We start from the raw sequence: 13,829 nt of genomic DNA on the forward strand, positions 1-13,829 counted from the left end.
ATCATCGAAAAAGCAAGAGTTCCAGAAAAACATCTATTTCTGCTTCATTGACTATGCCAAAGCCTTTGACTGTGTGGATCACAATAAACTGTGGAAAATTCTGAAAGAGATGGGAATACCAGACCACCTGACCTGCCTCTTGGGAAACCTGTATGCAAGTCAGGAAGCAACAGTTAGAACTGGACATGGAACAACAGACTGGTTCCAAATAGGAAAAGGAGTACGTCAAGGTTGTATATTGTCACCCTGCTTATTTAACTTCTATGCAGAGTACATCATGAGGAAAGCTAGGCTGGAAGAAGCACAGACTGGAATCAAGATTTCGGGGAGAAATACCTATAACCTCAGATATTCAGATGACACCACCCTCATGGCAGAAAGTGAAGAGGAACTAAACAGCCTCTTGATGAAAGTGAAAGAGGAGAGTGAAAAAGTTGGCTTAAAGCTCAACATTCAGAAAACTAAGATCATGGCATCTGGTCCCATCAATTCATGGGAAATAGATGGGGAAACAGTGGAAATAGTGTCAGACTTTATTTTGGGGGGCTCCATAATCACTGTGGATGCTGATTGCAGCCATGAAATTAAAAGACGCTTACTCCTTGGAAGGAAAGTTTTGAGCAAACTAGATAGCATATTAAAAAGCAGAGACATTACTTTGCCAACAAAGGTCCGTCTAGTCAAGGCTATGGTTTTTCCAGTGGTCATGTATGGATGTGAGAGTTGGACTGTGAAGAAAGCTGAGCACCAAAGAATTGATGCTTTTGAACTGTGGTGCTGGAGAAGACTCTTGAGAGTCCCTTGGACTGCAAGGAGATCCAACCAGTCCATTCTAAAGGAGATCAGTCCCGGATGTTCATTGGAAGGACTGATGCTAAAGCTGAAACTCCAATACTTTGGCCACCTCATGCGAAGAGTTGACTCACTGGAAAAGACCCTGATGCTGGGAGGGATTGGGGGCAGGAGGAGAAGGGGATGACAGAGGATGAGATGGCTGGATGGCATCACCAACTCGATGGACATGAGTTTGGGTAAACTCTTGGAGTTGGTGATGAACAGGGAGGCCTGGCGTGCTGATTCATGGGGTCGCAGAGAATCGAACATGACTGAGCGACTGAACTGAACTGATTGATGGACATTTGCATTGTTTCCCATTTTTGGAGCTATTCTGAATATGACTACTGTTAAAGCTTACTGCCGTGAATATTTAGGAAAAAATCTTTTATTTCTCTTGGGGGGACACCTAAGAACAAAATTTCTGAATGTTAATGGCTAAACTGTGCCCCCCTCCCAAATTCTTATCTTGAAGCCCTAACCCCTAGTACCTCAGAATGTGACTGTATTTGGAGATAGGGTTTTTACAAAGGGAATTAACCTAAAACAAGATCATTGAAGATGGGTCCTAACCCAATCTGACTGGTGTCCTTGTGAGATGAAATTTGGACAAAAAGGGAGAACCAGGGATTCAAGTGCACAAAGGAAAGGCCGCGTAGGGTACAGTGAGAAAGCAGCCATCTGCAAGCCAAGGAGAGAGGCCTCAGAAGGAACCACACGTTGCCCTTGGACTTCCTGCCCACACCTTGATCTTGGACTTCCTGCCTCCAGAATTGTAAGAAAATAAAATTTTGTTTCTAAGTGATCCAGTCAGTGGCATTTTATTGTAGCAAACAGCCCTAGCCGACTAGTACATTGGGCTATATAAGTGTATGTTGAACTTTGTAAGAGACTGCCAAACTGTTTTTCAAAGTGTTTGTGCTGTTTTATATTCCTGCCAGCAACTATGAAGTTTATACTGGGTTCATATTTTTAAATACACTTGGTGTTGTCAATTCTTCTAATTTTAGACGTTCTATTGGATGTGTAGTAGTATCTCACTGGGGATATACTTGTTAGTATGCATTTCTCTTATAGCTAATGATGTTGAGCATATTTCCATGGTCTTATTGGCTGTTCATGTATATCTTTGGTTAACAGTCTGTTCAAATCTTTACCCATTCTTTACTCTGTTTATGTCTCTTTGAGTTGTAGGAGCTTCTTAGGGCTTCTCTGGTGGCTTAGAGGGTAAGGCGTCTGCCTGCAATGCGAGAGACCCGGGTTCAATCCTTGAGTCGGTTAGATCCGCTGGAGAAGGAAATGGCAACCCACTCCAGTACTCTTGCCTGGAAAGTCCCATGGACGGAGAAGCCTGGGAGGCTGCAGTCCGTGGGGTCACGAAGAGTCGGACACAACTGAGCAACTTCACTTAGGAGCTTCTTATATATCCTGAATACAATCCTTTGTCAGATATACTTGTTGTATCTTCTCCCAGTGTGTTGTTTGTCGTTCCATTTCCTTAATGATGTCTTTAGGAGAGCAAGTTTTCAATTTTGATGAAGATCAGCGACTTAGCAGAGCAGAGCAGCAGAGTTTACAAAACTTTTGTCCTCTTGTGGTTTGTCTGTTCTAAGAAATCTTTGCTTGTTCTGAGAGGTCAAAAAAGTTTCCCTCTGTTTTCTTCTAAATTTTACAGTTTTAACATTTAGGTCAGTAACACTAATTTTAAATAAATTTTCATGTACGGTGAGAGATAAGTCGAGATGCACCATTTTCTACATGCTTATCCAACTGTCCAACACCACTTGTTAAAAAAAAAATCACCCTTAGTCCTTTCAGCACCTTTGTCAAAAATCACCTGCCCCCTGGATGGGAGGGGAGTTGGGGGAGAATGGATACGTGTGTTCGCTCAGTTGTGTCCGACTCTTTGCGACCCCATGGATGGTAGCCCGCCATGCCCCCTTGTCCATGGGATTCTCCAGGCAAGAATACTGGAATGGGTATACCCCAATACAAAATAAAAAGTTTTTATAAAAAAATCAACTACCTCTATATATGTGGATTTTGTTTCTGGACTATCCTGTTTCACTGAAATATATTAAAGCATACTCTTTATTATCATACCTTTACAGTGAAATTTGAAATCAGGTAGTATAAGCCATTCAACTTTTAAAAATGCATTTGGCTATTCTATTTACATTTCCATATATATTTTATAATCAGCTTGCATTTGCCTCAAAAAAGCCTACTAGATTGACTGGAATTGAATTGAATGTATAGGCGAATTTGGAGAGAACTGACATCTTAACAATATTGAAGTCTTTGGATCCATCTATCCACTTATTTAGATGTCCTTAGCTCTCTTGGCTTGGCTTTATAGTTTTTATTGCACAGGTCTTGCACATTTCATTACATTTGCTCCTTCATTTCTTGCATACTAATGTAAATAGTATTTTTAAAAACTTCATTTTCCAAAATTTTATTGCTACTATATTGAAATACAATTGATTTTTATCAATCACTGGACCTAGTATCCTGAAGGCTTGCTCAATTATTAGTTCTAGTAGCCTTCTGCAGATTCCTTAGGAATTTTTACATATACAATCATGTTGTCTGTACAAAGCTGGCTTCATTTCTTCCTTTCCAAACACTATGCCCTTTATCCCCCCTCCTTCTTCTTCCCCCTTATTTTTTCACCTTACCAAATTGGCAAAGAGGTTCAGTAAAATATAGTAGTAATGAGAGGGGACATGCTTGGCTTATGCATAATTAGAGGGGACATGGTTAGCCCCTCACCATTCAATATGATATTAGCGGTAAATTTTTCACAGATGCCTTTTATCAGACACAACAATGTCAAGAACTGTGAAGGATGGGATTTCCATGGTGATCCAGTGGTTAAGAGTCCACCTGCCAATGCAGGGGACAAGGGTTCCATCCCTGGTCTGAGAAGATTCCAAATACTGCAGGGCAACTAAGCTCGTGTGCCACAGCTAGTGAGTCCGTGAGCTGCATGCAGCTACTGAACCTGCAGGACCTATAGCCCATGCTTCCACAAACAGAGAAGCCACCACAATGAGAAGCCCATGTACTGCAACTAGAGTAGACCCCACTCGTTGCAACTAGAAAAAGCCCACGCATGGCAATGAAGACTTAGCACAACCAAAAATAAATAAATGGAAAAAATAAAAAGAAGAATGGATTACTAAAAAAAACGAAACTGTGAAGGATGTGAGTTTTTACAGTACTTTCACACTAACAAGCTTGCTTGCTACAGTTTCACGGAAGCTGGAAGAAAACATGACTCCTGGGTCAGAGACAAAGGAATTTATTACTCACAGCAAACAACATGAGCTTCACACTCAGGGTTTGGGTCTCAGTTTTCCCATGGGGATGTGCAGAGCAGCCCAGTTGAATGCTGCTTCCGTTCTGTTCCGTCGCTCAGTCGTGTCCGACTCTTTGCGACCCCGTGGACTGTAGCCTACCAGGCTTCTCCGTCCATGGGATTCTCCAGTCAAGAATACTGGAGTGGGTTACCGTTTCCTTCTCCATGAATGCTGCTTAGGAAACCCTAATATTTTATAAAGGCTGCAAGCAAATGTGTCTGACCTTTGCCCCAGAGGGAGCCATTATCTTTGTTATACTGGATGGCAAGCAAATCTGTCCTCCATTCTGAAGGAAGACACTTTATTTTCCACAGTTATTTACCACATATATTCTTGAAAATATAGTGTGCAAGAAAATACTGCAATGCCTCTGCTTGCAAGACTTGCAAAAGGGTGACACACCCTACTTCACCCCCATTAGGATGATTTAGGATGACTATTACAAAGGGAGAGAGGGAGAAAGGAAGAAAAGAACAAGTGCTGGAAAGGATATGGAGAAATTGGAACATTTGCACATTGCTGTGGGAATGTAAAAGGGTGCAACTGCTTTAGAAAACTTTATCGTGGTTCCACAAACACACAAAAAAACCAAACCTGAACAAAGAATTATCATATCATCTGGTAATTCTAATTCTAGGTGTCTACCCAAAAGAACTGAAAGTAGGAATTTAAACAGATACTTGGACACCAGTGTTCACAGCAGCGTTATGCACAAGACCCAAAAGGTAGAAACAACTGAAATGTTCATCAATAGATGAATAGGTAAACGAAAAAGAGAAGAATAAACAAAACCCAAAGTCAGTAGAAAAAAAGAAATAAAGATCATAGCACAAATAAATGAAACAGAGACTAAAAAACAATAGAAAAGATCTAAAACTAAGATCTGGTTCTTTGGAAAAACAATACTTTCAAAAAATAGCCTTTAAAGACATTCTGAAATTAAAACTTATCCTTCATCTGTATGACTCCAGCTTTGTAACAGTGGAGGGGAAAGTGTATGTGTGTAGGAGCATGAAACCACCTACATCTATATTGAAATGAAATGAAAGTCGCTCAGTCGTGTCCGACTCTTGGCAACCCCATGAACTGTATAGTCCATGGAATTCTCCAGGCCAGAATACTGGAGTGGGTAGCCTTTCCCTTCTCCAGGGAATCTTCCCAACATCTATATTACCAACCCCCAAAAGACAGAGAAAGCACAAAAATGTTATAAAACAACATTTATTCTGTAATACTTTATCATAGTGAATTGCATCTCTTTGGTAAAAATAAACTTTATAAACAATTTAATAATCAGATTAGATACAAAAACTAAACATTTGTTAAGTTGTTTTTAAATATGAGCAAAGACTGGCAACTAAGAAGTGGCTCACTTGGACTGGTCATCTACTTAATGGCAGTTATAACTCAAACTCAGGGTAATTTTTATGCTACATTAGAAAAAAGGATAAGGACACAATTTAATAACTCAAATTTCTTAAATCAGAAACCATTCTTACACTTTCACTTAAAAATAAATAATAGTTACAATGAATTGGCAATTACACATTTTTATACACTATTTAATGGCAACATAATACTTTAAAATTAAAGACTTAATAAGAAATGTACAACAATTTTGACAATGGCACTGGCAGTCAGATGCAAAAAAAAAAAATGTGTGCTTTAAGAAAAAATGGCAGGTATAACATTAAAATACTTTTTTTTCAGAAAATAAATATTTTGACTACATCATTAACGTATTGAAGCAAACTCTGTTTAAATCAAAGCTTATATAACATTTCAAACCAAAAAAACCTATAAAATATATATATGTAAACCAGAAAGCCTCAAAGTTTCTTAATTAAATGCTATGGTCTTCACAAAAGGTTGTTAAGCTACTGTAGTATTTAAGACAATAGTCTTTACAGCTTTGTGAAGTATTCACAACCATTGCTTAAATTGCTGAGAAAGGCCTCCTGCTCTACCAAGACACACACACACTCTCTCTCTCTCTCTCCCCTTAACACTTTCTCTAACTTTGAATTTGTGCTAACATATATTTAACTGACCACCTAGTATGACCCTTTACACGATGCCTCAGAGAGTAGGAAAAGAAAAAATTATGTATATTCTAAACTTTACTATATACAAAGGAATCAAAGTTAAGAGAAGCCATGGTGGTTATAAGGAGGATAGGAAAGGCTCAAAGGTGGAAAAAAGGAGGTGATCCATCAATTCATTTTCCATGTAATGTTTTCTTTCTCTGAATTTGAAAAGTAAAATAAAACACGAACTAATTGAGTTATATATTGCACAAATAAATTTCAAAAATATATATTCATGAAACACTGATTCTACTTGGGATGTGAAAGATGAAGATTAATTGTTAAAACTTCTACTAGGGATCTGTCATAAAATGAGATTGGCTATAACAATTTATATTGATGCAAGGCAAATTATACGTTAGCTTAAGTCACAATTTTAAAAGACTGACCCTTTCCAGGATTTCCAAGTTGTTTTTTATTACAGTAAAATCTGCTAGTCATATATTCTTAGAAATATAATTTCCAGTCCATAGGACTAGAAATGACTTCCCTTAATTGGGTGGTTAATAGCCATGTTTTTATCTCAATACACCTGAGGAATGGGATTATGTCTATGGAAGTAATAAAGGGGAATGGTAAATAAAAAGGTTCTTCCCCTTAAAAATAACTGCCTTGGTAAATCAGCACATGGAAAGTGATACAATGAATTCTATGTAAGAATTCAATAAAGCATCCTGTAACTTATTCCCGTTAGCATTTAGTGTGAAAGTTTATTGACTTTGCTAGTGATGAACATAAATTTTAACTTTTAAATTTGTGGTAAGCGTACATGAAGAGGGAAAGAATATCAAGTTTAAAAGTTATTGCTATTTATATTAAGACAAAAATAACTTTAAGATCTTTATTTGAACTGGGAATGACTTTCTCCCTTCCTTCTATCTTAGATCATTTTCCTTTACTTACAAAGCCTAATGATCTAATGGACAAGAACCAGAGAGAACATTTGCAGTACAGAATTTCAGTTAACAAAGTGGAACCAGATCATTAAAACACTGTTAATAAGGTCTATCCAGAGGACCACAGTAAACAGCTTAAAAATATTTTGTTATTAAATGATTTTTATAATCTGTGTACTATGTGTATAGTATGTGTGTGTGTCTGTGTGCTAGTCTCTCAGTTGTATTTGACTCTGCAACCCCAAGGGCTGTAGCCCACCAGGCTCTTCTGTCCATAGAATTATCCAGGCAAAAATATGGAGTGGATAGTCATTCCCTTCTCCAGAGGATTTTCCCAACCCAGGGAGTGAACCTGGGACTCCTGCACTGAAGGTAGATTCTTTACCACTGAGCCACCAGGGAAGCCCCATGTACTATTTATACTGTGGTAAAAACAATTTAACAATTTTTGATGTTATATTCTCTGTGTATAGTAAAAGATGTTAGGTTAGCAATTTTATGCAGCAGATGTGATATATATGAAGAACAAAAAATTCAATACCTCATCCAGCATCTTATTATCAACAAATTGAAACATTACTATTTTTAACAGCAGCAATTCTATTAATGTGGCTATCCAGGTTCAACTACAATTAACATGGAAACAGGACAGATAAAGTTGCTATCCCTGGCTTAACATCTTGACAACTGAAAAAGAGTTTCATTATGCTTCTCATTTGACAGTTTTGCCCAAATAAACTCTACAAGTTAAAAGAAAAATATGTCTTTTTTTAAAAAATACTTTATCGTTATAGAAATAGCTGAAAGTAACAAACCAAAATCACAAGCTTATGTGTGTATGTATGTATATGTATATATGAAATTATCAGAAAATAATTTCATTGTCTATGAAACAGGATGTAGCATGAGGTAAGACTGAACTTTTAGAAAGCTGCTTTTGCCATTGTAAAAAAATACATTATGAATAAGGTTAGCTTTATTAGTATCCTTTGTCCTTTTTGAATGATACAGTCAAGCTATATAAATGATACAAAAAACTGTGTATCATATAAGCAGATTTGTTCAAATACTGAAAAAGGCCTTGGTCAATACACATTTGGAAGAGTAACAAAATCTTTTAGGATGGATTTAATGGCACGTAATTACACTGCCTCCTTAAAAGGATGTATAAAATTTTATACAAATTTTAAAATCCATGAAGGCATTTTATCTCTACAGTTTTGTTAAATCTTTTAACTTAATTGGGTGCATATACAATGTAATTCATACAAAGCTTGAATAGAAGTATTTTCCTAAATGATCTACCTATATTTATGATAACATAACACATATTCAAACGTTTATATTAGATTACACTCCATTCGTGTAATTTTCAGAATGTAGTACATTTAAACAAGCCAATGAAAGATCCTCTTATTGCAAATGTGTGCCTAAATGGGACTCCATGGCTATATCCTGTCACTGGATACTTTCTCCTCAACAAAGACAGCTAGTGGCTAAAATCAAAATAATGGCTGCAAAGCACTTTGGGAAAGAATAAATGGCTCCAATCAACACTATGGAATATTTGGGAAGTTAAAAAATTTGAAAAAATAATATTGTAACAGGAATTGAAGTTCTTAGATGAAATTACGTCACAAAATTGTCTTTTCTAAACCTTAGAACTTTTTGCTATCTCTTTGCCGATGTATGCAAAAGGGACTTTCTGGACATTTAGGATCTTTTCCAACTTACATTCAACTTTGCTCATGTGTCAACAAACAATAATTAAAAACAAAAATTAAGACAAGATAAAATATTCAAATCTCATCCTACTGGATTACATGTGTCAAGAGAAGAGTGTGGGAGAAAGAATCAGCAAAATTTCTAGTTGGATCAGCAACTATAGTTAATTACAGATAGGAAAAGAAACTGAAAAAAAAGTTAAGAGTTGCCAGTTCTTACACTTGGACATATTAACAGAACAAAAGACTTCCCTACAAGTTTAAGACAGAGGCTCGGGACTTTTTTAACATAAAATTTCCAATCTTGGAGACACTTATCACAAAAATTATGCTTTTAGGATTTCACATCATATTGATGACTGGGCATGATCCTAACAGCAACTATTTAATAAAAATTCAGAAAACAAAAATATTTTGAAATAAACAAGTAATTAGCACCCCTCCCCCACCCTAAAACAAAAGAAGTCCATTATGGCTTTGATATCCCTTGTAAAGAAATAAGTAGACGAGTATTGCCACATTTAAAAATAATTTCACACTAGTAAGTATTTCTATTTTTTCCGCTGCTTTTGATTCTGTGTCTTTGCAGTACTTATTAGGGAACCTAGACATGTACGAATACCAGCAAGGTGGAGCAGAGATCCAGCTGCCTCTTTGAGCTCCTCATCAATTTCTTGACATGCCTGTTTTCGCATCTTTTTGTCTGGCTGCCCCTTTTCAGTGGTATCTGCACAAGCCTGCGATGCATAGCCACTGTCTCCAAGTGGATCATCTTCATAATCAACGTCTGTGTCTTCTTCACTGCGAAATCCTTCACTGCCATCACTTCCTACATGGCTACTCTTTGGGATAAATTCATACACCTCATCCACAGAAGACAGAGAAGACACACTAGACCTGGATGCACAACGCTGTGCTGCCATGCTACTTGCACTGTAATTGTGGTCTTCTTTTGGATCAGTGCTGGTGGCTAAAGAATCACTCTCATGTAATCGCATAGCACTGGAATGATTAAATGCATTGCTATAACTCCTCTTTTTTTGCACTGCTGTTTTAACAGGCAGAGGCTTCTCACCTGTGGAAAATAAAGCTTCCATCAGTAAATCAAATGCATCTGATTGCAGAAACAGGCCATTTAAAACTACTATATCACTCCTGAATAAGTGCTTTAGACTGGTCACGTTTCATGGGTCTTTAAATTTTATGCAGACCATCATCCTGTAGGAATCAATCTAAAATATTTTTAAACCACTTCATGGTATGTCTTGACCTTCCCATGGAAAATACAATTATTTTGAGCTGCTTGCAGAAAATGCCTCAATATTAATGTGTCACTGGTTAGCTAACAATTTACTTGTCGGGCTTCCCTGGTGGCTCAGAGGTTAAAGCGTCTGCCTCCAATGCGGGAGACCCGGGTTCGATCCCTGGGTCGGGAAGATCCCCTGGAGAAGGAAACGGTAACCCACTCCAGTATTCTTGCCTGGAGAATCCCATGGACGGAGAAGCCTGTAGGCTACAGTCCACGGGGTCGCAAAGAGTCGGACACGATTGAGCGACAGAACGGAACGGAACGGAGGTTGTTGCCAGGTTTTCACTATTACAAGTAATACTGAAACGAAAATTCGCTACATGCCTTTTCTTACACATATAGAATTTTTCTAGGAGAGATAAAAAGAAACAAAATTACTAAGTAAAAAATATATACATTTTAAATTTTAGTTGGTATTTCCAAACTGCCTTCCAAAATAGCTGTATCAATTTATATCCTACATTGCATGACAACACCCAGTTCCTATACTTGCTGCTGCTGCTGCTAAGTCACTTCAGTCGTGTCCGACTCTGTGTGACCCCCTAGACGGAAGCCCACCAGGCTCCCCTGTCCCTGGGATTCTCCAGGCAAGAACACTGGAGTGGGTTGCCATTTCCTTCTCCAATGTGTGAAAGTGAAAAGTGAAAGTGAAGTTGCTCAGTCGTGTCCGACCCTTAGCGACCCCACGGACTGCAGCCTACCAGGCTCCTCCATCCATGGGATTTTCTAGGCAATAGTACTGGAGTGGCTTGCCATTGCCTTATACTTAACCTGTAATATTATCAATCGTTTTAATTTTTCATAATCTCATGACAAAAAGATATTATCTCAATATTGTTTCATTTTGCATCTCCTTGATTTCTAGAGAAGCTGTATCTTTTCAAATATGCGCTGTCCATCTGTATATTTCCTCCTCCGAGGCCTAGCTAATCATATATTTTGTTGAACTGTTTTCTTATTTCTTACTTACAGAATCTTTTTATGTTGTGCACATATGTATACTCAACATTATTCCTTTGTCTGCTATATACAGTGAAGAAATACGTCATCCCAATATTATGCCAGTGTTACTTTTCCTACAGGTATCTGCTGTTGTCAGAACTCTAAATAAGAGCTTGATGTTTAATTAAATTTACACAGCTTTTATGGATTTGGCACTTTGTATGTCAAAGATAGCTTTTTTCATTTCAAGGTTATAAGCATACTTTCTAAGTTTTCTTATTCATAGTTTTCATTTTTACTTTTATTCATTTCTTAAAAATATTTATTTTTATTTATTTGGCTGCACTAGGTCTTAATTGCAGAATGTGGGATCTTCAACCTTTCATTGTGGCATGTGAGATCTTCTGTTGCAGCATATGGGATCTAGTTCCCTAACCAGGGATTGAACCTGGGTCCCCTGCATTGGGGGCACAGAGTCTTGTCCACTGGACCACCAGGGATATCTCCATTTTTACTTTTAAATCTTTAAGCTTAATTTCTAAACATGCTATTTATTTCTTCATTTCTTGGTCAATGTAACAAGAATTATCACAGCATTAACCTCAATTTCACAACTGCTCACATAAATTAAAAGAAAATAAAGCAGAAACTAAGTTATTCAGATGAAAACACAACCTAGTTAGAAAGAAGTAATTTTGCCTGTCCTAAATGACATTTGAAAGGTGCTCACAAAATAGAAAAGCATGATTGCTTACATTCCAAAATTCCTTGTTCTATAGAAGTATTTAAAAGCATCATTGCAGTGGCAGCATCAATATCAGATTCTAAAAAAGGAAAAGAATGATATTAATGTTCTTTATAAAAAAGAGACTATTATAGTGCATGTACCCAAAGATAACCAACATTAAGGTCTTGGTGTATTTTCTACTTAAAAAAAAATGTATAATGTATATAACATATGTAATTTACACACACATATATAGATATCATATATATACACAGACACAAACACATACAAATAAATGTACAAAACGAGACTTATTATTTTGTAATCTACTTTTGTTCACTTCAAATTATGAACAATATTGTATAAAGGAAAATTGAGAGGCACTAGAGATAATAAAAGTTTTCTTCTTTAATTATTCACAATGAAAATAAGACCCTGACCTGCATTTTCAATAAGGATTGCCCTTTAACAGATTGAATTAGTTAAGAACACACATAAATATTAGCACCGTCTTTAGTCATAATTACATGCAAGCCTATAAGTACTACAATTATGGATATTCCATAAGGAAAATGGATTTTAATAGGCTGGTAAAACCAGCAGGTTCTATTCCAGAGGTCATTATGCTCTCATATCTACTTTTGCACTAGCAGTTCCTCTACATCTTGGCAATCTGTTAGCCTTTATAACCGTAATCGAATAAAAGTAAAATGGTACAATCTAAACTGTGAAGGAAAAGTTAGAAAATGTTTACAAATTTTAGATTATAAAGGAGAATTTTTAAAAAAGACTGAAAAATATTCCATTTCTGCCTCAAGTTGGAAAATTTTTATCATCCCCAAATCTTACATTTATAATATCTAATTATAAAATTAGATTAGATAATAAAGCCATGTGGATAGTGACTTGTTTCCTCCTCATCTTGACCACAAACTCTGTAAAAGCAGGAAATGTTATGGCCTTAAAAAATAGGTTTAAGTAAGTTCGAAGATTGTTGCTATGAGAGAGCACATACTCTTCTCCCTTGAATAAAGTGTGATCTCATTAATTAGAGTTTCTATACGAATGTCTTTCCAATTAGACTGTCAGCTCCCTTAAGGTAAGAATCAAGAATATAGAATATTCTCTATATTCCATAATACCTGGAATAAACAGTAGTTCCCTGATAAATGAGTGAAGAATATATTGTACTCTGCCACATCTCCTTGATTTAGATTAAGCTGATTATCACCAAATTACTAAGCCCTTGGCATGTTCTTAATTCAGTTCAGTTCAGTCACTCAGTCATGTCCGAATCTTTGCGACCCCATGAATCACAGCACGCCAGGCCTCCCTGTCCATCACCAACTCCCGGAGTTCATTCAAACTCATGTCCATCGAGTCAGATATGCCATCCAGCCATCTCATTCTCTGTTGTCCCCTTCTCCTCCTGCCCCCAATCCCTCCCAGCATCAGAGTCTTTTCCAGTGAGTCAACTCTTCGCATGAGGTGGCCAAAGTTTTGGAGTTTCAGCTTTAGCATCAGTCCTTCCAGTGAACACCCTGGACTAATCTTCTTGCAGTCCAAGAGACTCTCAAGAGTCTTCTCCAACACCACAGTTCAAAAGCATCAATTCTTCGGCAATCAGCTTTCTTCACAGTCCAACTCTCACATCCATACATGACCACTGGAAAAACCATAGCCTTGACTAGACGGACCTTGGTTGGCAAAGTATGTCTCTGCTTTTTAATATGCTATCTAGATTGGTCATAACTTTCCTTCCAAGGAGTGTCTTTTAATTTCATGGCTGCAATCACCATCTGCAGTGATTTTGGAGCCCCCCAAAAATAAAGTCTGGCACTGTTTCCACTGTTTCACCGTCTATTTCCCATGAAGTGATGGGACCAGATGCCATGATCTTACTTTTCTGAATGTTGAGCTTTAAGCCAACTTTTTCACTCTCTTT

At 37.1% G+C, this 13,829-nt stretch overlaps 1 protein-coding gene across 2 annotated transcripts in view; it reads right to left on the reverse strand.

Annotated features, from left to right (window-relative positions):
- Positions 1 to 5,779: 5,779 nt before the first annotated feature.
- Positions 5,780 to 13,829, reverse strand: part of FOXN2 (forkhead box N2) — a 59,485-nt gene continuing 51,435 nt past the window's right edge. For both annotated transcript variants that reach the window (XM_055399545.2, XM_055399543.2), the window contains exons 5-6: positions 11,913 to 11,981; positions 5,780 to 9,981 (exon numbers count right to left, since the gene is read on the reverse strand). In XM_055399545.2, coding sequence (XP_055255520.1) covers positions 9,458 to 9,981; positions 11,913 to 11,981 — 593 coding nt within the window. In that variant the 3' untranslated portion in view covers positions 5,780 to 9,457. The remainder of the gene's footprint in view (positions 9,982 to 11,912; positions 11,982 to 13,829) is intronic.

The sequence above is a fragment of the Moschus berezovskii genome, chromosome 11, assembly GCF_049115385.1.
Source record: "Moschus berezovskii isolate FMDL1 chromosome 11, NW_MosBer_1.0, whole genome shotgun sequence".
Taxonomy (NCBI): domain Eukaryota; kingdom Metazoa; phylum Chordata; class Mammalia; order Artiodactyla; family Moschidae; genus Moschus; species Moschus berezovskii.